Source organism: Leiobunum rupestre, chromosome 9, assembly GCF_980474605.1.
Source record: "Leiobunum rupestre chromosome 9, qqLeiRupe1.1.hap1, whole genome shotgun sequence".
Taxonomy (NCBI): Eukaryota; Metazoa; Arthropoda; class Arachnida; order Opiliones; family Sclerosomatidae; genus Leiobunum; species Leiobunum rupestre.
The window spans coordinates 8,688,412-8,713,522 of record NC_143392.1 but is presented as its reverse complement, the minus strand read 5'-3'; the positions used below and the strand labels follow the sequence as shown (position 1 = coordinate 8,713,522).

At 41.5% G+C, this 25,111-nt stretch overlaps 2 protein-coding genes across 2 annotated transcripts; both read left to right on the top strand.

Moving 5' to 3' along the window:
- Nucleotides 1–19,469: 19,469 nt before the first annotated feature.
- On the top strand, nt 19,470–23,267 carry LOC149926436 (uncharacterized). The gene has a single exon (XM_090157700.1). It carries the CDS (start codon nt 19,470–19,472, stop codon nt 23,265–23,267), a length of 3,798 nt encoding a protein of 1,265 aa, XP_090013826.1.
- Nucleotides 23,268–23,359: 92 nt separating this feature from the next.
- LOC149926435 (uncharacterized) lies at nt 23,360–24,886 on the top strand. The gene has a single exon (XM_090157699.1). The coding sequence runs from the start codon at nt 23,360–23,362 to the stop codon at nt 24,884–24,886; it is 1,527 nt and encodes a 508-aa protein (XP_090013825.1).
- The last annotated feature ends 225 nt before the right edge of the window (nt 24,887–25,111 follow it).

Here is a 25,111-nt window from a genome sequence, read left to right as displayed (position 1 = left end):
GAAAAAAATAGTCTTGCGAATCACAAACTGGGCAGTTGGCCGCCAGAGGGGGTTCAAGGTCAAAATGACCGCTACGACCGAAATACATGAAAACTTCGAATGCAACAGATAAATAGGTTGTTTCTAGGTGAAAAAGTGGTGCTCAGTTTGAAAAAAATAGTCTTGCGAATCACAAACTGGGCAGTTAGCCGCCAGAGGGCGTTCAAGGTCAAAATGACCGCTATGACAGAAATACATGGAAACTTTGAATCCAACAGATTAATAGGTGGTTTCTAGGTGAAAAGGTAATGTTGAGTTCGAAAAAAATATTCTTGAGAGTCACAGACTGGGAAGTTAGCCGTCAGAGGGCGTTCAAGTTCAAAATGACCGCTATGACCGAAATACATGGAAACTTTGAATCCAACAGATTAATAGGTGGTTTCTAGGTGAAAAGGTAATGTTGAGTTCGAAAAAAATATCCTTGAGAGTCACAGACTGGGCATTTAGCCACCAGAGGGCGTTCAAGGTCAAAATGACCGCTATGACAGAAATACATGGAAACTTTGAATCCAACAGATAAATAGGTTGTTTCTAGATGAAAATGTGGTGCTGAGTTCGAAAAAAATAGTCTTGAGAGTCACAGACTCGGCAGTTAGCCGTCAGAGGGCGTTCAAGGTCAAAATGACCGCTATGACAGAAATACATGGAAACTTTGAATCCAACAGATTAATAGGTGGTTTCTAGGTGAAAAGGTAATGTTGAGTTCGAAAAAAATATTCTTGAGAGTCACAGACTGGGAAGTTAGCCGTCAGAGGGCGTTCAAGGTCAAAATGACTGCTATGACAGAAATACATGGGAAACTTTGAATGCAACAGATTAATAGGTGGTTTGTAGGTGAAAAGGTAATGTTGAGTTCGAAAAAAATAGTCTTGAGAGTCACAGACTCGGCAGTTAGCCGTCAGAGGGAGTTAAAGGTCAAAATGACCGCTATGACAGAAATACATGGAAACTTTGAATCCAACAGATAAATAGGTTGTTTCTAGATGAAAATGTGGTGCTGAGTTCGAAAAAAATAGTCTTGAGAGTCACAGACTGTGCAAATAGCCGTCAGAGGGGGTTCAAGGTAAAAATGACCGCTATGACAGAAATACATGGGAAACTTTGAATCCAACAGATAAATAGGTGGTTTCTATGTGAAAAGGTAATGTTGAGGTTGAAAAAATAGTCTTGCGAATCACAAACTGGGCAGTTAGCCGCCAAAGGGGGTTCAAGGTCAAAATGACCGCTACGACCGAAATACATGAAAACTTCGAATGCAACAGATAAATAGGTTGTTTCTAGATGAAAATGTGGTGCTGAGTTCGAAAAAAATAGTCTTGAGAGTCACAGACTGTGCAAATAGCCGTCAGAGGGGGTTCAAGGTAAAAATGACCGCTATGACAGAAATACCGGGAAACTATGAATGCAACAGATTAATAGGTGGTTTCTAGGTGAAAAAGTGGTGCTCAGTTTGAAAAAAATAGTCTTGCGAATCACAAACTGGGCAGTTGGCCGCCAGAGGGGGTTCAAGGTCAAAATGACCGCTACGACCGAAATACATGAAAACTTCGAATGCAACAGATAAATAGGTTGTTTCTAGGTGAAAAAGTGGTGCTCAGTTTGAAAAAAATAGTCTTGCGAATCACAAACTGGGCAGTTAGCCGCCAGAGGGGGTTCAAGGTAAAAATGAACGCTATGACAGAAATACATGGGAAACTTTGAATGCAACAGATTAATAGGCTGTTTCTATGTGAAAAAGTGGTGCTGAGTTCGAAAAAATAGTCTTGAGAGTCACAGACTGTGCAAATAGCCGTCAGAGGGCGTTCAAGGTTAAAATGACCGCTATGACCGAAATACATGGAAACTTTGAATCCAACAGATTAATAGGTGGTTTCTAGGTGAAAAGGTAATGTTGAGTTCGAAAAAAATAGTCTTGAGAGTCACAGACTGTGCAGTTAGCCGTCAGAGGGCGTTCAAGGTCAAAATGACTGCTATGACAGAAATACATGGAAACTTTGAATCCAACAGATTAACAGGTGGTTTCTAGGTGAAAAGGTAATGTTGATTTCGAAAAAAATAGTCTTGAGAGTCACAGACTTTGCAGTTAGTCGTCAGAGGGCGTTCAAGGTCAAAATGACCGCTATGACAGAAATACATGGAAACTTTGAATCCAACAGATAAATAGGTGGTTTCTAGATGAAAAGGTAATGTTGAGTTCGAAAAAAATAGTCTTGAGAGTCACAGACTGTGCATATAGCCGTCAGAGGGCGTTCAAGTTCAAAATGACCGCTATGACCGAAATACATGGAAACTTTGAATCCAACAGATTAATAGGTGGTTTCTAGGTGAAAAGGTAATGTTGAGTTCGAAAAAAATATCCTTGAGAGTCACAGACTGGGCATTTAGCCACCAGAGGGCGTTCAAGGTCAAAATGACCGCTATGACAGAAATACATGGAAACTTTGAATCCAACAGATAAATAGGTTGTTTCTAGATGAAAATGTGGTGCTGAGTTCGAAAAAAATAGTCTTGAGAGTCACAGACTCGGCAGTTAGCCGTCAGAGGGCGTTCAAGGTCAAAATGACCGCTATGACAGAAATACATGGAAACTTTGAATCCAACAGATTAATAGGTGGTTTCTAGGTGAAAAGGTAATGTTGAGTTCGAAAAAAATATTCTTGAGAGTCACAGACTGGGAAGTTAGCCGTCAGAGGGCGTTCAAGGTCAAAATGACTGCTATGACAGAAATACATGAAAACTTTGAATCCAACAGATTAATAGGTGGTTTCTAGGTGAAAAGGTAATGTTGAGTTCGAAAAAAATAGTCTTGAGAGTCACAGACTGTCCAGTTATCCGTCAGAGGGCGTTCAAGGTCAAAATGACCGCTATGACAGAAATACATGGAAACTTTGAATCCAACAGATAAATAGGTGGTTTCTATGTGAAAAGGTAATGTTGAGGTTGAAAAAATAGTCTTGCGAATCACAAACTGGGCAGTTAGCCGCCAAAGGGGGTTCAAGGTCAAAATGACCGCTACGACCGAAATACATGAAAACTTCGAATGCAACAGATAAATAGGTTGTTTCTAGATGAAAATGTGGTGCTGAGTTCGAAAAAAATAGTCTTGAGAGTCACAGACTGTGCAAATAGCCGTCAGAGGGGGTTCAAGGTAAAAATGACCGCTATGACAGAAATACCGGGAAACTATGAATGCAACAGATTAATAGGTGGTTTCTAGGTGAAAAAGTGGTGCTCAGTTTGAAAAAAATAGTCTTGCGAATCACAAACTGGGCAGTTGGCCGCCAGAGGGGGTTCAAGGTCAAAATGACCGCTACGACCGAAATACATGAAAACTTCGAATGCAACAGATAAATAGGTTGTTTCTAGGTGAAAAAGTGGTGCTCAGTTTGAAAAAAATAGTCTTGCGAATCACAAACTGGGCAGTTAGCCGCCAGAGGGGGTTCAAGGTAAAAATGAACGCTATGACAGAAATACATGGGAAACTTTGAATGCAACAGATTAATAGGCTGTTTCTATGTGAAAAAGTGGTGCTGAGTTCGAAAAAATAGTCTTGAGAGTCACAGACTGTGCAAATAGCCGTCAGAGGGCGTTCAAGGTTAAAATGACCGCTATGACCGAAATACATGGAAACTTTGAATCCAACAGATTAATAGGTGGTTTCTAGGTGAAAAGGTAATGTTGAGTTCGAAAAAAATAGTCTTGAGAGTCACAGACTGTGCAGTTAGCCGTCAGAGGGCGTTCAAGGTCAAAATGACTGCTATGACAGAAATACATGGAAACTTTGAATCCAACAGATTAACAGGTGGTTTCTAGGTGAAAAGGTAATGTTGATTTCGAAAAAAATAGTCTTGAGAGTCACAGACTGTGCAGTTAGTCGTCAGAGGGCGTTCAAGGTCAAAATGACCGCTATGACAGAAATACATGGAAACTTTGAATCCAACAGATAAATAGGTGGTTTCTAGATGAAAAGGTAATGTTGAGTTCGAAAAAAATAGTCTTGAGAGTCACAGACTGTGCATATAGCCGTCAGAGGGCGTTCAAGTTCAAAATGACCGCTATGACCGAAATACATGGAAACTTTGAATCCAACAGATTAATAGGTGGTTTCTAGGTGAAAAGGTAATGTTGAGTTCGAAAAAAATATCCTTGAGAGTCACAGACTGGGCATTTAGCCACCAGAGGGCGTTCAAGGTCAAAATGACCGCTATGACAGAAATACATGGAAACTTTGAATCCAACAGATAAATAGGTTGTTTCTAGATGAAAATGTGGTGCTGAGTTCGAAAAAAATAGTCTTGAGAGTCACAGACTCGGCAGTTAGCCGTCAGAGGGCGTTCAAGGTCAAAATGACTGCTATGACAGAAATACATGAAAACTTTGAATCCAACAGATTAATAGGTGGTTTCTAGGTGAAAAGGTAATGTTGAGTTCGAAAAAAATAGTCTTGAGAGTCACAGACTGTCCAGTTATCCGTCAGAGGGCGTTCAAGGTCAAAATGACCGCTATGACAGAAATACATGGAAACTTTGAATCCAACAGATTAATAGGTGGTTTTTAGGTGAAAAGGTAATGTTGAGTTCGAAAAAAATAGTCTTGAGAGTCACAGACTGTGCAGTTAGCCGTCAGAGGGCATTCAAGGTCAAAATGACCGCTATGACAGAAATACATGGAAACTTTGAATCCAACAGATTAATAGGTGGTTTGTAGGTGAAAAGGTAATGTTGAGTTCGAAAAAAATAGTCTTGAGAGTCACAGAATCGGCAGTTAGCCGTCAGAGGGCGTTAAAGGTCAAAATGACCGCTATGACAGAAATACATGGAAACTTTGAATCCAACAGATAAATAGGTTGTTTCTAGATGAAAATGTGGTGCTGAGTTCGAAAAAAATAGTCTTGAGAGTCACATACTCGGCAGTTAGCCGTCAGAGGGGGTTCAAGGTCAAAATGACCGCTACAACCGAAATACATGGAAACTTCGAATGTAACATATAAATAGGTTGTTTCTATGTGAAAAAGTGGTGCTCAGTTTGAAAAAAATAGTCTTGCGAATCACAAACTGGGCAGTTAGCCGCCAGAGGGGGTTCAAGGTAAAAATGACCGCTATGACAGAAATATATGGGAAACTTTGAATGCAACAGATTAATAGGCGGTTTCTAGGTGAAAAAGTGGTGCTGAGTTCGAAAAAATAGTCTTGCGAATCACAAACTGGGCAGTTAGCCGCCAGAGGGGGTTCAAGGTCAAAATGACCGCTATGACAGAAATACATGGGAAACTTTGAATGCAACAGATTAATAGGCGGTTTCTATGTGAAAAAGTGGTGCTGAGTTCGAAAAAATATCCTTGAGAGTCACAGACTGTGCAGTTAGCCTTCAGAGGGCGTTCAAGGTCAAAATGACCGCTATGACAGAAATACATGGAAACTTTGAATCCAACAGATTAATAGGTGGTTTCTAGGTGAAAAGGTAATGTTGAGTTCGAAAAAAATAGTCTTGAGAGTCACAGACTGTGCAGTTAGCCGTCAGAGGGCGTTCAAGGTGAAAATGACCGCTATGACAGAAATACATGGAAACTTTGAATCCAACAGATTAATAGGTGGTTTGTAGGTGAAAAGGTAATGTTGAGTTCGAAAAAAATAGTCTTGAGAGTCACAGACTCGGCAGTTAGCCGTCAGAGGGAGTTAAAGGTCAAAATGACCGCTATGACAGAAATACATGGAAACTTTGAATCCAACAGATAAATAGGTTGTTTCTAGATGAAAATGTGGTGCTGAGTTCGAAAAAAATAGTCTTGAGAGTCACAGACTGTGCAAATAGCCGTCAGAGGGGGTTCAAGGTAAAAATGACCGCTATGACAGAAATACCGGGAAACTATGAATGCAACAGATTAATAGGTGGTTTCTAGGTGAAAAAGTGGTGCTCAGTTTGAAAAAAATAGTCTTGCGAATCACAAACTGGGCAGTTGGCCGCCAGAGGGGGTTCAAGGTCAAAATGACCGCTACGCCCGAAATACATGAAAACTTCGAATGCAACAGATAAATAGGTTGTTTCTAGGTGAAAAAGTGGTGCTCAGTTTGAAAAAAATAGTCTTGCGAATCACAAACTGGGCAGTTAGCCGCCAGAGGGGGTTCAAGGTAAAAATGAACGCTATGACAGAAATACATGGGAAACTTTGAATGCAACAGATTAATAGGCTGTTTCTATGTGAAAAAGTGGTGCTGAGTTCGAAAAAATAGTCTTGAGAGTCACAGACTGTGCAGTTAGCCGTCAGAGGGCGTTCAAGGTCAAAATGACTGCTATGACAGAAATACATGGAAACTTTGAATCCAACAGATTAACAGGTGGTTTCTAGGTGAAAAGGTAATATTGATTTCGAAAAAAATAGTCTTGAGAGTCACAGACTGTGCAGTTAGTCGTCAGAGGGCGTTCAAGGTCAAAATGACCGCTATGACAGAAATACATGGAAACTTTGAATCCAACAGATAAATAGGTGGTTTCTAGATGAAAAGGTAATGTTGAGTTCGAAAAAAATAGTCTTGAGAGTCACAGACTGTGCATATAGCCGTCAGAGGGCGTTCAAGTTCAAAATGACCGCTATGACCGAAATACATGGAAACTTTGAATCCAACAGATTAATAGGTGGTTTCTAGGTGAAAAGGTAATGTTGAGTTCGAAAAAAATATCCTTGAGAGTCACAGACTGGGCATTTAGCCACCAGAGGGCGTTCAAGGTCAAAATGACCGCTATGACAGAAATACATGGAAACTTTGAATCCAACAGATAAATAGGTTGTTTCTAGATGAAAATGTGGTGCTGAGTTCGAAAAAAATAGTCTTGAGAGTCACAGACTCGGCAGTTAGCCGTCAGAGGGCGTTCAAGGTCAAAATGACCGCTATGACAGAAATACATGGAAACTTTGAATCCAACAGATTAATAGGTGGTTTCTAGGTGAAAAGGTAATGTTGAGTTTGAAAAAAATATTCTTGAGAGTCACAGACTGGGAAGTTAGCCGTCAGAGGGCGTTCAAGGTTAAAATGACTGCTATGACAGAAATACATGAAAACTTTGAATCCAACAGATTAATAGGTGGTTTCTAGGTGAAAAGGTAATGTTGAGTTCGAAAAAAATAGTCTTGAGAGTCACAGACTGTCCAGTTAGCCGTCAGAGGGCGTTCAAGGTCAAAATGACCGCTATGACAGAAATACATGGAAACTTTGAATCCAACAGATTAATAGGTGGTTTTTAGGTGAAAAGGTAATGTTGAGTTCGAAAAAAATAGTCTTGAGAGTCACAGACTGTGCAGTTAGCCGTCAGAGGGCATTCAAGGTCAAAATGACCGCTATGACAGAAATACATGGAAACTTTGAATCCAACAGATTAATAGGTGGTTTGTAGGTGAAAAGGTAATGTTGAGTTCGAAAAAAATAGTCTTGAGAGTCACAGAATCGGCAGTTAGCCGTCAGAGGGCGTTAAAGGTCAAAATGACCGCTATGACAGAAATACATGGAAACTTTGAATCCAACAGATAAATAGGTTGTTTCTAGATGAAAATGTGGTGCTGAGTTCGAAAAAAATAGTCTTGAGAGTCACATACTCGGCAGTTAGCCGTCAGAGGGGGTTCAAGGTCAAAATGACCGCTACGACCGAAATACATGGAAACTTCGAATGTAACATATAAATAGGTTGTTTCTATGTGAAAAAGTGGTGCTCAGTTTGAAAAAAATAGTCTTGCGAATCACAAACTGGGCAGTTAGCCGCCAGAGGGGGTTCAAGGTAAAAATGACCGCTATGACAGAAATATATGGGAAACTTTGAATGCAACAGATTAATAGGCGGTTTCTAGGTGAAAAAGTGGTGCTGAGTTCGAAAAAATAGTCTTGCGAATCACAAACTGGGCAGTTAGCCGCCAGAGGGGGTTCAAGGTCAAAATGACCGCTATGACAGAAATACATGGGAAACTTTGAATGCAACAGATTAATAGGCGGTTTCTATGTGAAAAAGTGGTGCTGAGTTCGAAAAAATAGTCTTGAGAGTCACAGACTGTGCAGTTAGCCGTCAGAGGGCATTCAAGGTCAAAATGACCGCTATGACAGAAATACATGGAAACTTTGAATCCAACAGATTAATAGGTGGTTTCTAGGTGAAAAGGTAATGTTGAGTTCGAAAAAAATAGTCTTGAGAGTCACAGACTGTGCAGTTAGCCATCAGAGGGCGTTCAAGGTCAAAATGACCGCTATGACAGAAATACATGGAAACTTTGAATCCAACAGATTAATAGGTGGTTTCTAGGTGAAAAGGTAATGTTGAGTTCGAAAAAAATAGTCTTGAGAGTCACAGACTGTGCAGTTAGCCGTCAGAGGGCGTTCAAGGTGAAAATGACCGCTATGACAGAAATACATGGAAACTTTGAATCCAACAGATTAATAGGTGGTTTCTAGGTGAAAAGGTAATTTTGAGTTCGAAAAATATAGTCTTGAGAGTCACAAACTGGGCAGTTAGCCGCCAGAGATGGTTCAAGGTAAAAATGAACGCTATGACAGAAATACATGGGAAACTTTGAATGCAACAGATTAATAGGCGGTTTCATTGTGAAAAAGTGGTGCTGAGTTCGAAAAAATAGTCTTGAGAGTCACAGACTGTGCAAATAGCCGTCAGAGGGCGTTCAAGGTTAAAATGACCGCTATGACCGAAATACATGGAAACTTTGAATCCAACAGATTAATAGGTGGTTTCTAGGTGAAAAGGTAATGTTGAGTTCGAAAAAAATAGTCTTGAGAGTCACAGACTGTGCAGTTAGCCGTCAGACAGCGTTCAAGGTCAAAATGACTGCTATGACAGAAATACATGAAAACTTTGAATCCAACAGATTAATAGGTGGTTTCTAGGTGAAAAGGTAATCTTAAGTTCGAAAAAAATAGTCTTGAGAGTCACAGACCGTCCAGTTAGCCGTCAGAGGGCGTTCAAGGTCAAAATGACCGCTTTGACAGAAATACATGCAAACTTTGAATCCAACAGATTAATAGGTGGTTTCTAAGTGAAAAAGTGGTGCTGAGTTCGAAAAAATAGTCTTTTGAATCACAAACTGGGCAGTTAGCCGCCAGAGGGGGTTCAAGGTAAAAATGACCGCTATTACAGAAATACATGTAAAACTTTGAATCCAACATATTAATAGGTGGTTTCTAGGTGAAAAGGTAATGTTGAGTTCGAAAAAAGTAGTCTTGAGAGTCACAGACTGCGCAGTTAGCCGTCAGAGGGCGTTCAAGGTCAAAATGACCGCTATGACAGAAATACCAGGAAACTATGAATGCAACAGATAAATAGGCGGTTTGTAGGTGAAAATGTGGTGCTGAGTTCGAAAAAAATATTCTTGAGAGTCACAGACTGGGAAGTTAGCCGTCAGAGGGCGTTCAAGGTCAAAATGACCGCTATGACAGGAATACATGGAAACTTTGAATGCAACAGATTAATAGGCGGTTTCTAGGTGAAAAGGTAATGCGGAGTTCGAAAAAAATAATCTTGAGAGTCACAGACTGGGCAGTTAGCCGTCAGAGGGCGTTCAAGGTCAAAATGACCGCTATGACAGAAATACATGGAAACTTTGAATCCAACAGATAAATAGGTGGTTTCTATGTGAAAAGGTAATGTTGAGTTCGAAAAAATAGTCTTGCGAATCACAAACTGGGCAGTTAGCCGCCAGAGGGGGTTCAAGGTCAAAATGACCGCTATGACAGAAATACATGGGAAACTTTGAATGCAACAGATTAATAGGCGGTTTCTATGTGAAAAAGTGGTGCTGAGTTCGAAAAAATAGTCTTGAGAGTCACAGACTGTGCAAATAGCCGTCAGAGGGCGTTCAAGGTTAAAATGACCGCTATGACCGAAATACATGGAAACTTTGAATCCAACAGATTAATATGTGGTTTCTAGGTGAAAAGGTAATGTTGAGTTCGAAAAAAATAGTCTTGAGAGTCACAGACTGTGCAGTTAGCCGTCAGACAGCGTTCAAGGTCAAAATGACTGCTATGACAAAAATACATGAAAACTTTGAATCCAACAGATTAATAGGTGGTTTCTAGGTGAAAAGGTAATGTTTAGTTCGAAAAAAATAGTCTTGAGAGTCACAGACTGTCCAGTTAGCCGTCAGAGGGCGTTCAAGGTCAAAATGACCGCTATGACAGAAATACATGGAAACTTTGAATCCAACAGATTAATAGGTAGTTTTTAGGTGAAAAGGTAATGTTGAGTTCGAAAAAATAGTCTTGAGAGTCACAGACTGTGCAGTTAGCCGTCAGAGGGCGTTCAAGGTCAAAATGACTGCTATGACAGAAATACATGGAAACTTTGAATCCAACAGATTAACAGGTGGTTTCTAGGTGAAAAGGTAATGTTGATTTCGAAAAAAATAGTCTTGAGAGTCACAGACTGTGCAGTTAGTCGTCAGAGAGCGTTCAAGGTCAAAATGACCGCTATGACAGAAATACATGGAAACTTTGAATCCAACAGATAAATAGGTGGTTTCTAGATGAAAAGGTAATGTTGAGTTCGAAAAAAATAGTCTTGAGAGTCACAGACTGTGCATATAGCCGTCAGAGGGCGTTCAAGTTCAAAATGACCGCTATGACCGAAATACATGGAAACTTTGAATCCAACAGATTAATAGGTGGTTTCTAGGTGAAAAGGTAATGTTGAGTTCGAAAAAAAAATCCTTGAGAGTCACAGACTGGGCATTTAGCCACCAGAGGGCGTTCAAGGTCAAAATGACCGCTATGACAGAAATACATGGAAACTTTGAATCCAACAGATAAATAGGTTGTTTCTAGATGAAAATGTGGTGCTGAGTTCGAAAAAAATAGTCTTGAGAGTCACAGACTCGGCAGTTAGCCGTCAGAGGGCGTTCAAGGTCAAAATGACCGCTATGACAGAAATACATGGAAACTTTGAATCCAACAGATTAATAGGTGGTTTCTAGGTGAAAAGGTAATGTTGAGTTCGAAAAAAATATTCTTGAGAGTCACAGACTGGGAAGTTAGCCGTCAGAGGGCGTTCAAGTTCAAAATGACCGCTATGACAAAAATACCGGGAAACTATGAATGCAACAGATAAATAGGTTGTTTCTAGATGAAAAAGTGGTGCTGAGTTCGAAAAAATAGTCTTGAGAGTCACAGACTGTGCAAATAGCCGTCAGAGGGCGTTCAAGGTTAAAATGACCGCTATGACCGAAATACATGGAAACTTTGAATCCAACAGATTAATAGGTGGTTTCTAGGTGAAAAGGTAATGTTGAGTTCGAAAAAAATAGTCTTGAGAGTCACAGACTGTGCAGTTAGCCGTCAGACAGCGTTCAAGGTCAAAATAACTGCTATGACAAAAATACATGAAAACTTTGAATCCAACAGATTAATAGGTGGTTTCTAGGTGAAAAGGTAATGTTGAGTTCGAAAAAAATAGTCTTGAGAGTCACAGACTGTCCAGTTAGCCGTCAGAGGGCGTTCAAGGTCAAAATGACCGCTATGACAGAAATACATGGAAACTTTGAATCCAACAGATTAATAGGTAGTTTTTAGGTGAAAAGGTAATGTTGAGTTCGAAAAAAATAGTCTTGAGAGTCACAGACTGTGCAGTTAGCCGTCAGAGGGCATTCAAGGTCAAAATGACCGCTATGACAGAAATACATGGAAACTTTGAATCCAACAGATTAATAGGTGGTTTGTAGGTGAAAAGGTAATGTTGAGTTCGAAAAAAATAGTCTTGAGAGTCACAGACTCGGCAGTTAGCCGTCAGAGGGAGTTAAAGGTCAAAATGACCGCTATGACAGAAATACATGGAAACTTTGAATCCAACAGATAAATAGGTTGTTTCTAGATGAAAATCTGGTGCTGAGTTCGAAAAAAATAGTCTTGAGAGTCACAGACTGTGCAAATAGCCGTCAGAGGGGGTTCAAGGTAAAAATGACCGCTATGACAGAAATACCGGGAAACTATGAATGCAACAGATTAATAGGTGGTTTCTAGGTGAAAAAGTGGTGCTCAGTTTGAAAAAAATAGTCTTGCGAATCACAAACTGGGCAGTTGGCCGCCAGAGGGGGTTCAAGGTCAAAATGACCGCTACGACCGAAATACATGGAAACTTCGAATGCAACAGATAAATAGGTTGTTTCTAGGTGAAAAAGTGGTGCTCAGTTTGAAAAAAATAGTCTTGCGAATCACAAACTGGGCAGTTAGCCGCCAGAGGGGGTTCAAGGTAAAAATGAACGCTATGACAGAAATACATGGGAAACTTTGAATGCAACAGATTAATAGGCTGTTTCTATGTGAAAAAGTGGTGCTGAGTTCGAAAAAATAGTCTTGAGAGTCACAGACTGTGCAAATAGCCGTCAGAGGGGGTTCAAGGTAAAAATGACCGCTATGACAGAAATACCGGGAAACTATGAATGCAACAGATTAATAGGTGGTTTCTAGGTGAAAAAGTGGTGCTCAGTTTGAAAAAAATAGTCTTGCGAATCACAAACTGGGCAGTTGGCCGCCAGAGGGGGTTCAAGGTCAAAATGACCGCTACGACCGAAATACATGGAAACTTCGAATGCAACAGATAAATAGGTTGTTTCTAGGTGAAAAAGTGGTGCTCAGTTTGAAAAAAATAGTCTTGCGAATCACAAACTGGGCAGTTAGCCGCCAGAGGGGGTTCAAGGTAAAAATGAACGCTATGACAGAAATACATGGGAAACTTTGAATGCAACAGATTAATAGGCTGTTTCTATGTGAAAAAGTGGTGCTGAGTTCGAAAAAATAGTCTTGAGAGTCACAGACTGTGCAAATAGCCGTCAGAGGGCGTTCAAGGTTAAAATGACCGCTATGACCGAAATACATGGAAACTTTGAATCCAACAGATTAATAGGTGGTTTCTAGGTGAAAAGGTAATGTTGAGTTCGAAAAAAATAGTCTTGAGAGTCACAGACTGTCCAGTTAGCCGTCAGAGGGCGTTCAAGGTCAAAATGACCGCTATGACAGAAATACATGGAAACTTTGAATCCAACAGATTAATAGGTAGTTTTTAGGTGAAAAGGTAATGTTGAGTTCGAAAAAAATAGTCTTGAGAGTCACAGACTGTGCAGTTAGCCGTCAGAGGGCATTCAAGGTCAAAATGACCGCTATGACAGAAATACATGGAAACTTTGAATCCAACAGATTAATAGGTGGTTTGTAGGTGAAAAGGTAATGTTGAATTCGAAAAAAATAGTCTTGAGAGTCACAGACTCGGCAGTTAGCCGTCAGAGGGAGTTAAAGGTCAAAATGACCGCTATGACAGAAATACATGGAAACTTTGAATCCAACAGATAAATAGGTTGTTTCTAGATGAAAATCTGGTGCTGAGTTCGAAAAAAATAGTCTTGAGAGTCACAGACTGTGCAAATAGCCGTCAGAGGGGGTTCAAGGTAAAAATGACCGCTATGACAGAAATACCGGGAAACTTCGAATGCAACAGATAAATAGGTTGTTTCTAGGTGAAAAAGTGGTGCTCAGTTTGAAAAAAATAGTCTTGCGAATCACAAACTGGGCAGTTAGCCGCCAGAGGGGGTTCAAGGTAAAAATGAACGCTATGACAGAAATACATGGGAAACTTTGAATGCAACAGATTAATAGGCTGTTTCTATGTGAAAAAGTGGTGCTGAGTTCGAAAAAATAGTCTTGAGAGTCACAGACTGTGCAAATAGCCGTCAGAGGGCGTTCAAGGTTAAAATGACCGCTATGACCGAAATACATGGAAACTTTGAATCCAACAGATTAATAGGTGGTTTCTAGGTGAAAAGGTAATGTTGAGTTCGAAAAAATAGTCTTGAGAGTCACAGACTGTGCAGTTAGCCGTCAGAGGGCGTTCAAGGTCAAAATGACTGCTATGACAGAAATACATGGAAACTTTGAATCCAACAGATTAACAGGTGGTTTCTAGGTGAAAAGGTAATGTTGATTTCGAAAAAAATAGTCTTGAGAGTCACAGACTGTGCAGTTAGTCGTCAGAGGGCGTTCAAGGTCAAAATGACCGCTATGACAGAAATACATGGAAACTTTGAATCCAACAGATAAATAGGTGGTTTCTAGATGAAAAGGTAATGTTGAGTTCGAAAAAAATAGTCTTGAGAGTCACAGACTGTGCATATAGCCGTCAGAGGGCGTTCAAGTTCAAAATGACCGCTATGACCGAAATACATGGAAACTTTGAATCCAACAGATTAATAGGTGGTTTCTAGGTGAAAAGGTAATGTTGAGTTCGAAAAAAAAATCCTTGAGAGTCACAGACTGGGCATTTAGCCACCAGAGGGCGTTCAAGGTCAAAATGACCGCTATGACAGAAATACATGGAAACTTTGAATCCAACAGATAAATAGGTTGTTTCTAGATGAAAATGTGGTGCTGAGTTCGAAAAAAATAGTCTTGAGAGTCACAGACTCGGCAGTTAGCCGTCAGAGGGCGTTCAAGGTCAAAATGACCGCTATGACAGAAATACATGGAAACTTTGAATCCAACAGATTAATAGGTGGTTTCTAGGTGAAAAGGTAATGTTGAGTTCGAAAAAAATATTCTTGAGAGTCACAGACTGGGAAGTTAGCCGTCAGAGGGCGTTCAAGTTCAAAATGACCGCTATGACAGAAATACCGGGAAACTATGAATGCAACTGATAAATAGGTTGTTTCTAGATGAAAAAGTGGTGCTGAGTTCGAAAAAATAGTCTTGAGAGTCACAGACTGTGCAAATAGCCGTCAGAGGGCGTTCAAGGTTAAAATGACCGCTATGACCGAAATACATGGAAACTTTGAATCCAACAGATTAATAGGTGGTTTCTAGGTGAAAAGGTAATGTTGAGTTCGAAAAAAATAGTCTTGAGAGTCACAGACTGTGCAGTTAGCCGTCAGACAGCGTTCAAGGTCAAAATGACTGCTATGACAAAAATACATGAAAACTTTGAATCCAACAGATTAATAGGTGGTTTCTAGGTGAAAAGGTAATGTTGAGTTCGAAAAAAATAGTCTTGAGAGTCACAGACTGTCCAGTTAGCCGTCAGAGGGCGTTCAAGGTCAAAATGACCGCTATGACAGAAATACATGGAAACTTTGAATCCAACAGATTAATAGGTAGTTTTTAGGTGAAAAGGTAATGTTGAGTTCGAAAAAAATAGTCTTGAGAGTCACAGACTGTGCAGTTAGCCGTCAGAGGGCATTCAAGGTCAAAATGACCGCTATGACAGAAATACATGGAAACTTTGAATCCAACAGATTAATAGGTGGTTTGTAGGTGAAAAGGTAATGTTGAGTTCGAAAAAAATAGTCTTGAGAGTCACAGACTCGGCAGTTAGCCGTCAGAGGGAGTTAAAGGTCAAAATGACCGCTATGACAGAAATACATGGAAACTTTGAATCCAACAGATAAATAGGTTGTTTCTAGATGAAAATCTGGTGCTGAGTTCGAAAAAAATAGTCTTGAGAGTCACAGACTGTGCAAATAGCCGTCAGAGGGGGTTCAAGGTAAAAATGACCACTATGACAGAAATACCGGGAAACTATGAATGCAACAGATTAATAGGTGGTTTCTAGGTGAAAAAGTGGTGCTCAGTTTGAAAAAAATAGTCTTGCGAATCACAAACTGGGCAGTTGGCCGCCAGAGGGGGTTCAAGGTCAAAATGACCGCTACGACCGAAATACATGGAAACTTCGAATGCAACAGATAAATAGGTTGTTTCTAGGTGAAAAAGTGGTGCTCAGTTTGAAAAAAATAGTCTTGCGAATCACAAACTGGGCAGTTAGCCGCCAGAGGGGGTTCAAGGTAAAAATGAACGCTATGACAGAAATACATGGGAAACTTTGAATGCAACAGATTAATAGGCTGTTTCTATGTGAAAAAGTGGTGCTGAGTTCGAAAAAATAGTCTTGAGAGTCACAGACTGTGCAAATAGCCGTCAGAGGGCGTTCAAGGTTAAAATGACCGCTATGACCGAAATACATGGAAACTTTGAATCCAACAGATTAATAGGTGGTTTCTAGGTGAAAAGGTAATGTTGAGTTCGAAAAAATAGTCTTGAGAGTCACAGACTGTGCAGTTAGCCGTCAGAGGGCGTTCAAGGTCAAAATGACTGCTATGACAGAAATACATGGAAACTTTGAATCCAACAGATTAACAGGTGGTTTCTAGGTGAAAAGGTAATGTTGATTTCGAAAAAAATAGTCTTGAGAGTCACAGACTGTGCAGTTAGTCGTCAGAGGGCGTTCAAGGTCAAAATGACCGCTATGACAGAAATACATGGAAACTTTGAATCCAACAGATAAATAGGTGGTTTCTAGATGAAAAGGTAATGTTGAGTTCGAAAAAAATAGTCTTGAGAGTCACAGACTCTGCATATAGCCGTCAGAGGGCGTTCAAGTTCAAAATGACCGCTATGACCGAAATACATGGAAACTTTGAATCCAACAGATTAATAGGTGGTTTCTAGGTGAAAAGGTAATGTTGAGTTCGAAAAAAAAATCCTTGAGAGTCACAGACTGGGCATTTAGCCACCAGAGGGCGTTCAAGGTCAAAATGACCGCTATGACAGAAATACATGGAAACTTTGAATCCAACAGATAAATAGGTTGTTTCTAGATGAAAATGTGGTGCTGAGTTCGAAAAAAATAGTTTTGAGAGTCACAGACTCGGCAGTTAGCCGTCAGAGGGCGTTCAAGGTCAAAATGACCGCTATGACAGAAATACATGGAAACTTTGAATCCAACAGATTAATAGGTGGTTTCTAGGTGAAAAGGTAATGTTGAGTTCGAAAAAAATATTCTTGAGAGTCACAGACTGGGAAGTTAGCCGTCAGAGGGCGTTCAAGTTCAAAATGACCGCTATGACAGAAATACCGGGAAACTATGAATGCAACAGATTAATAGGTGGTTTCTAGGTGAAAAGGTAATGTTGAGTTCGAAAAAAATAGTCTTGAGAGTCACAGACTGGGCAGTTAGCCGTCAGAGGGCGTTCAAGGTCAAAATGACCGCTATGAGAGAAATACCGGGAAACTATGAATGCAACAGATTAATAGGTGGTTTCTAGGTGAAAAAGTGGTGCTGAGTTCGAAAAAATAGTCTTGTGAATCACAAACTGGGCAGTTAGCCGCCAGAGGGGGTTCAAGTTCAAAATGACCGCTATGACAGAAATACATGGAAACTTTGAATCCAACAGATAAATAGGTGGTTTCTAGATGAAAAGGTAATGTTGAGTTCGAAAAAAATAGTCTTGAGAGTCACAGACTGTGCATATAGCCGTCAGAGGGCGTTCAAGTTCAAAATGACCGCTATGACCGAAATACATGGAAACTTTGAATCCAACAGATTAACAGGTGGTTTCTAGGTGAAAAGGTAATGTTGATTTCGAAAAAAATAGTCTTGAGAGTCACAGACTGTGCAAATAGCCGTCAGAGGGCGTTCAAGGTTAAAATGACCGCTATGACCGAAATACATGGAAACTTTGAATCCAACAGATTAATAGGTGGTTTCTAGGTGAAAAGGTAATGTTGAGTTCGAAAAAATAGTCTTGAGAGTCACAGACTGTGCAGTTAGCCGTCAGAGGGCGTTCAAGGTCAAAATGACTGCTATGACAGAAATACATGGAAACTTTGAATCCAACAGATTAACAGGTGGTTTCTAGGTGAAAAGGTAATGTTGATTTCGAAAAAAATAGTCTTGAGAGTCACAGACTGTGCAGTTAGTCGTCAGAGGGCGTTCAAGGTCAAAATGACCGCTATGACAGAAATACATGGAAACTTTGAATCCAACAGATAAATAGGTGGTTTCTAGATGAAAAGGTAATGTTGAGTTCGAAAAAAATAGTCTTGAGAGTCACAGACTGTGCATATAGCCGTCAGAGGGCGTTCAAGTTCAAAATGACCGCTATGACCGAAATACATGGAAACTTTGAATCCAACAGATTAATAGGTTGTTTCTAGATGAAAATGTGGTGCTGAGTTCGAAAAAAATAGTCTTGAGAGTCACAGACTCGGCAGTTAGCCGTCAGAGGGCGTTCAAGGTCAAAATGACCGCTATGACAGAAATACATGGAAACTTTGAATCCAACAGATTAATAGGTGGTTTCTAGGTGAAAATGTAATGTTGAGTTCGAAAAAAATATTCTTGAGAGTCACAGACTGGGAAGTTAGCCGTCAGAGGGCGTTCAAGTTCAAAATGACCGCTATGACAGAAATACCGGGAAACTATGAATGCAACAGATTAATAGGTGGTTTCTAGGTGAAAAGGTAATGTTGAGTTCGAAAAAAATAGTCTTGAGAGTCACAGACTGGGCAGTTAGCCGTCAGAGGGCGTTCAAGGTCAAAATGACCGCTATGAGAGAAATACCGGGAAACTATGAATGCAACAGATTAATAGGTGGTTTCTAGGTGAAAAAGTGGTGCTGAGTTCGAAAAAATAGTCTTGTGAATCACAAACTGGGCAGTTAGCCGCCAGAGGGGGTTCAAGTTCAAAATGACCGCTATGACAGAAATACATGGAAACTTTGAATCAAACAGATTAATAGGTGGTTTCTAGGTGAAAAGGTAATGTTGAGTTCGAAAAAAATAGTCTTGAGAGTCACAAACTGGGCAGTTAGCCGTCAGTGTTGAAATTTGGATTTTTGATACCTAGCGATTTTGGGCTTATTTTTATTAATAAATTTGATTTCTGTATATTTGAATATTAAGTGTATCTGTTATTGTTTGAATATCGAAATTGTAATTGTATTTGTGATTTTTTATGTTTATATATTTTGTATTTGGAATTTGTTGTATTTTTACTATATTGCCTGTATATGTACGTGTAATTTGGACGATCGACCTTTTTCGCTATAGTAAGCCTTTCCAAGAAATAGAAACTGGGGTTTTTCCACGGTTTAGAGGCGAATGATGGAAATCTTAGGCACTGGTACTCTCTCCCCAGTGGGAGGCGGCTAGCTGCTTCGGACTGGCTCGTTTCTCAAATCTCGCGTATGGAAAGTTTGCCAAAGGGGGGTTTCTCAAGGTTGAGAAACGTCCCAACAATCGGAAGAACCACCAGTTGCGACAAATCGCCATCGGAGTAAGATCTAAAATCAAGAACTCTCCTCCGCGAATGCGTGTACTCAAAATAACCCTTATTTTCTCGGAATAATTCATTTTGTATTTTAACCTTTTATAAATTGTTTTTCATTAAATTCTCAGTTTTCATTTAGCCTAATTTTCGTGTCTTTAGTCGCTCATTTTTTCCCATCATAAACAATCATTTGCGCGTAATTAGAACCGCTAGTTAGAATGTTTTCAGTCCGTTCTAAGCCAAAATAGTTAGCTCTCCCAAGCCGGACATTCCACCACACCGTTTGGTGCCGAAACCCGGGACTACGCGTATAATCAAGTTGTTTATCGGACGTACTGTGACCAAGATCAGCGAAAATGGCCGAAGGAACAACACCTCAGGATCCAACGCATCAAGCCGTTCAGATAATAGATCCCGCCCTAACAAATGCGAATCCGACTCTGAGGAATTTAGTCAAGAAACGTGGAACTTTGAAATCTCACATCACTCGGTCGCTGAACTCCCTTAAAAGCGAGTTGGAAAACGCTTCACCAAGACTGGCAGAGATACGCAACGCCCTAGCTCAATTAAGGCCTCGTGAAACTCAACTTCTCGCTTTCGATGAAGCCATCGGAGACATTCTAGAAGGCCCGGAGTACGAAAAGGACGCGGATGCAGCCTACGATTATCACTCCAACTACTTAGTAATTGTTGATCAAGCGGAGCGATCACTAGCAAGGACAGCACCACTAGTAAACACAATCAACCGGAACGGAGGAAGCAATTCGTCCCCCGTTTTCCAGCAAGGTGACGGTTCAGGAGGTGACGAATTGAGAGTCATCAGTCACCAAACGCAACACGTGAGACTACCAAAACTCGAAATAAAGAAGTTCAGCGGAAGTATCAGCGATTGGCAACAGTTTTGGAGTCACTTCGAGGGATCAATTCATCGCAGCTCACTCAGCGACACAGATAAGTTCCATTACCTTAAATCCTACTTAGAAGGACAGGCAGCGAAGTCCATAGCGGGTTTGGCTCCGACTCAAGCCAATTACGATTTAGCAATTAGCATTCTAAAAGAACGATATGGACGTAAGGACATTGTAGTTAGTGCGCATTTAAACAATTTCTTTAAATTGACCGCGATAAAATACGCCAATGATGTAACTAATTTACGAAACCTTTACGATACATGCGAAATTGAAATAAGAAGCCTAAAATCGCTAGGGGTAGATTGTAAGTCATACGATAGCTTGCTCGGTCATTTAGTTTTCGGCCTCCTCCCCACCGAAATAGCGCTCGCGTTTAGTAGAGAAAATAAAGCAAGTTCAGAAATTAGTGTAGAAAAATTACTTCAATTTCTAAGAGACGAATTAGCTTGTCGCGAACGCGCCTATAGTGTGCGCCGCCAAGACAAACAAGATCTCGATCGCAAACCCAATGCGCGTGAAAAACAACCATTTTTTTCACGCCCAGAGAACCGCGGCCAAAAGACCAATTCAAATATACCGTCAGCGGCGGCCCTCAACGTCGGCATTAAGGAAAGGGTATGCATTTTCTGTGATAACCCCGCACACGGACCGATGGAATGCGACAAATTCTCAACCACTGAAAGAAGGGATATCGCCCTAAAAAGGAGATGTTGCTTCATCTGCCTCAAAACGAATCATTCGGCCAAGCGTTGCAATCTACGGTCACGACGATTCTGCAAATTCTGCGGCCAAAGTCAAGACTCAGCGGTCTGCGATTCGGAAGAAGCCAAAGACCATATAAATTCGAAACTGCGAGACGTCAGTAAACCCGGAGCGGAGCCTGAGAAGAATAAGCTAAGCGTTGGGGTTCAAATGACATCTGTAGCCAAAAAGGGGGCGGTCCTACTCCAGACCGCATTAGCCTTAGCCAGTAGCCGAGACAACGGAGATGCAGTCCGAATACGCTGCCTCTTGGACGCCGGAGCGCACCGTACCTTCATTAAGGAGAAAATATCGAGACAGCTTCGACTTCCAGTTATCGGCGAAGAGGAGTTGGAAGTTTTCGTATTCGCAGAAGCGCGCCCAATCAAGGTCAAACGCAGAAGGGTTCAGTTAGAGATTCGAAGTCTACACGACCCCAGAAAACGGATCGTCATTCAGGCTTTAGAAACGCCCGACATAACCGGAGCCATTTTTTCGGTACCCGACCAAGACATCGTCAAGGAAATGGGAAACCGTGAACTGCCTATGGCGGACGGTCCCATAATCGATGGAATCGAAAACACCAGTTCTCAGCTAGACCTACTAATTGGCACAGAATTCTACTGGAAAATATCCACCGGAAAAATGGAAAGACTCTCGGACACGCTCGTTCTACTAGAGACCGTCCTCGGGTGGGTCGCTCACGGAGCAACATCCGCCGAATACTCTCAAGCCAGTATCAACACCGTCACGGTAATGCAAGCTGTTTGCGAGGAACAATCACTATCGGATCAACTGAGAGCATTCTGGGAGCTAGACTCAATCGGAATTTTAGATACTCAGAATGAATCAGAAACCAAGACACAGTCTTTAGAGGAGTTCGAGAAAAACATAAAATTTCAAGATGGAAGATACGAGGTTTCACTTCCGTGGAAGCCGAATCAAGATCGTCTAGGCAACAACTACGCTATCGCAACGAAAAGAGCCGAATCACTCCTTCGAAAGTTAAGAGCTAATCCCGACCTTCTGAAACAATACGACGGCATCATTCAAGAACAACTCCAACTAGGAATCGCCGAAGAAGCTCCAGATATCGACGGGAGCCCACTTTATTACCTCCCACACCACGGCGTCACGCGGGAAAGTGAAACTACCAAATTACGGATAGTACAAGATGGTTCCTCGCACGCAGAAGGCTTGCCATCCCTCAACGACTGCTTGGAAACTGGAATAAATCTGAACCCAGAACTAACAGAAGTTCTCCTAAGATTCCGAGAAAGCGAAGTAGCCTTCATCGGAGATATCGAGAAGGCATTCTTGCAAATCTCGATTGCGGCCAAGGACAGAGACGCAGTACGATTTCTCTGGGTAGACATCAGCCAGCCAAAAGACAACTTCAATACTTATAGAATGACCCGAGTACCATTCGGGATCACATCCAGTCCCTATCTATTAGCAGCAACGATCCGCCACCACCTGAAAAATTATGAAGCCACAGAACCATCCATCACCACACTAATCGACAAGAGTCTCTACGTCGATGATCTAGCCTCAGGAGCAAAATCACCACCTGAGGCATTCGAAATAACGAATAGATCGGTGAAGATCATGAACGACGCGGGAATGAACCTGAGGAAATGGCACAGTAACTCGCCCGAACTAAGACGTCTTTGGGGTAATCCAGAAACAACCCCCGATTCCAGCCAAGTCAAGGTCCTCGGAGTTCCGTGGAACAAGGAAAGCGACTCATTTCGCTTCGAGGCTGAAGCGCTCATAAAATACTTGATTGGCAAGAAAAGCACAAAACGATGGATAATCAAGGTCGTAGCCAGGATATTTGATCCTTTGGGATTGATATCTCCCTTCGTCGTAAAGGCCAAGTTTCTCTTTCAGGCATCATGGGAACGAGGACTGAAATGGGATTCTCCGCTACCGCCTGACATGGCCGAACAATTTGATTCGTGGTGCGAAGAACTACAAGACCTGCACAAAATAGAAATACCTAGATACTATTACAACGGAGTAGATCACAATGAATTCAACAAAACGGAACTTCACACCTTCGTAGACGCTAGCGAAAGAGGTTACTCCGCAGTGTCATACGTCAGATATCAATCCGCCGACAAAACCATTCGAACGACATTAGTGGCGTCCAAGGCCAGGCTGGCCCCTCTCAAAAAGCTCACGCTGCCACGCCTCGAACTGACGGGTGCTCTTCTCGGAACGAGATTGTCTGCAACAATAATCAAGACATTAACAGATCCACCGAAGAAGATTTTTTTTGGACCGACTCGCAAATCGCTCTACACTGGATTCAAAGCTCCGCCCTACAATGGAAGCCATTCGTATCCAACCGTGTGCGAGAGATTCAATCGAAAAGTGATCCGCAAACTTGGTTTCACTGCAAGGGTAAGCACAACCCTGCCGACCTGCCAACGCGAGGCCGAAGCCTCAGGGACCTGGAATCGAATTCGCTCTGGTGGAACGGTCCATCATGGCTAACACATGATCAAATAAGTCCGTCCCGTACGGAATCGAGAGAGTTAACCGACGAAGAATCACAAGAACTGAGAGCCATCTTCAACAACCCACTTATGCAAGCGGTGACGTGCACGCAGCCCGCGAGCGAGGCGCCATTAGACATCACCAAGTTCAGCTCGTTGACTAGGTTGTATCGGAGGACAGCTTGGATCAAACGGTTTATCAACAATACCAGAAACAAGGGAAACCGAAACGTCGGTCATTTAACAGCGGAAGAAATATGGCAAGCAGAATCATTTTGGATCAGTCACGCGCAACAAGAAAGCTTCCCAAACGAAATCAGTAAATTACGTCAAGGCGAGCAAATTTCTGCAAATTCGAAACTCGCGACTCTACACCCAAGACTAGACGAAAACAGCTTACTCTGCGTTGGAGGGAGACTCGATAACGCGCAATTATCGTACAAGGAGAAACACCCGTGGATATTATCCTCGACACATCCTTTATCAAAACTTATAGCGCACTACAACCATACGCGCGTAATGCACGGTGGAGTCAATGAAACCCTCGTTCAAATCAGGGAAGGGTTTTGGATAATTAAAGGCCGCCAATTAGTCAAAAGGGTTGTCAATCAATGTTGCGTTTGTCGTAAATTTCTCACCAAACCATCAAACACCCACATGGCGCCACTTCCGCAAGATCGCTCTAATCCGGCTCCTCCTTTCTCGGTCACCGGTCTCGATTTCGCCGGCCCCTTATACAACAAAAATGGGCAGAAATGCTACATAGCGCTCTTTACTTGCGCCACGACTCGTTCCATTCACCTCGAATTAGTCAGTGATATGACTGCTGGGAATTTTCTTCTCGCTTTTCGCCGGTTCGTGGCATGTCGTGGCATTGTGAAGAAAATCTTCTCTGACAATGCTAAAACCTTCAAGAAGGCCGAAGCGGAGTTGAAACAGCTACTAAAATGTCTTTCGAATCCTGACGTGACCAACTACTTTGGAGAGCTTCAAATCTCTTGGCAATACATTACCGATCGCGCTGCCTGGTGGGGCGGCTTTTGGGAGCGCCTTGTACGCTCCGTGAAGAACGCAATTCGAAAAACCCTAGGCCAAGCGAGGCTTTCACACGAGGAACTCGAAACAGCACTCACGGAAGCAGAAGCCGCCATTAACTCCCGGCCAATATCATTTGTCTATCAAGATGCCGGCGAACCTATACCTTTAAGTCCGTCACACTTCCTCGTTGGCGTAAGGTTAACAGCCTTACCATCCAGAAGCTACAAGCGAGACGAAGGCATGCAATCGACTCAGGCCGAATTAACTAAGCGATGGAAATACAGACAGCAACTCAATGAGAGATTCTGGCAAAGATGGAAAACGGATTATTTACTGGAATTGAGGTCCGCCCATCATCGAACGAAATGCATACCTACTAAAGCCATCGAACCAAGCGACGTCGTACTCATTGAAGAACCACGAATGCCCAGACTCTGTTGGAAAACCGCCGTAGTCGAAGAAACTTTCAAAGGTCGCGACAACTTAACTCGGTCGTGTATGTTACGACTTTCAGACGGAACACGTCTTCGTAGACCAATTCAGCTAGTCTATTTGTTAGAATCAGCCTTAACTTCTTGAACATGTAATGTTCCAGAGGGGGGAGGATGTTGAAATTTGGATTTTTGATACCTAGCGATTTTGGGCTTATTTTTATTAATAAATTTGATTTCTGTATATTTGAATATTAAGTGTATCTGTTATTGTTTGAATATCGAAATTGTAATTGTATTTGTGATTTTTTATGTTTATATATTTTGTATTTGGAATTTGTTGTATTTTTACTATATTGCCTGTATATGTACG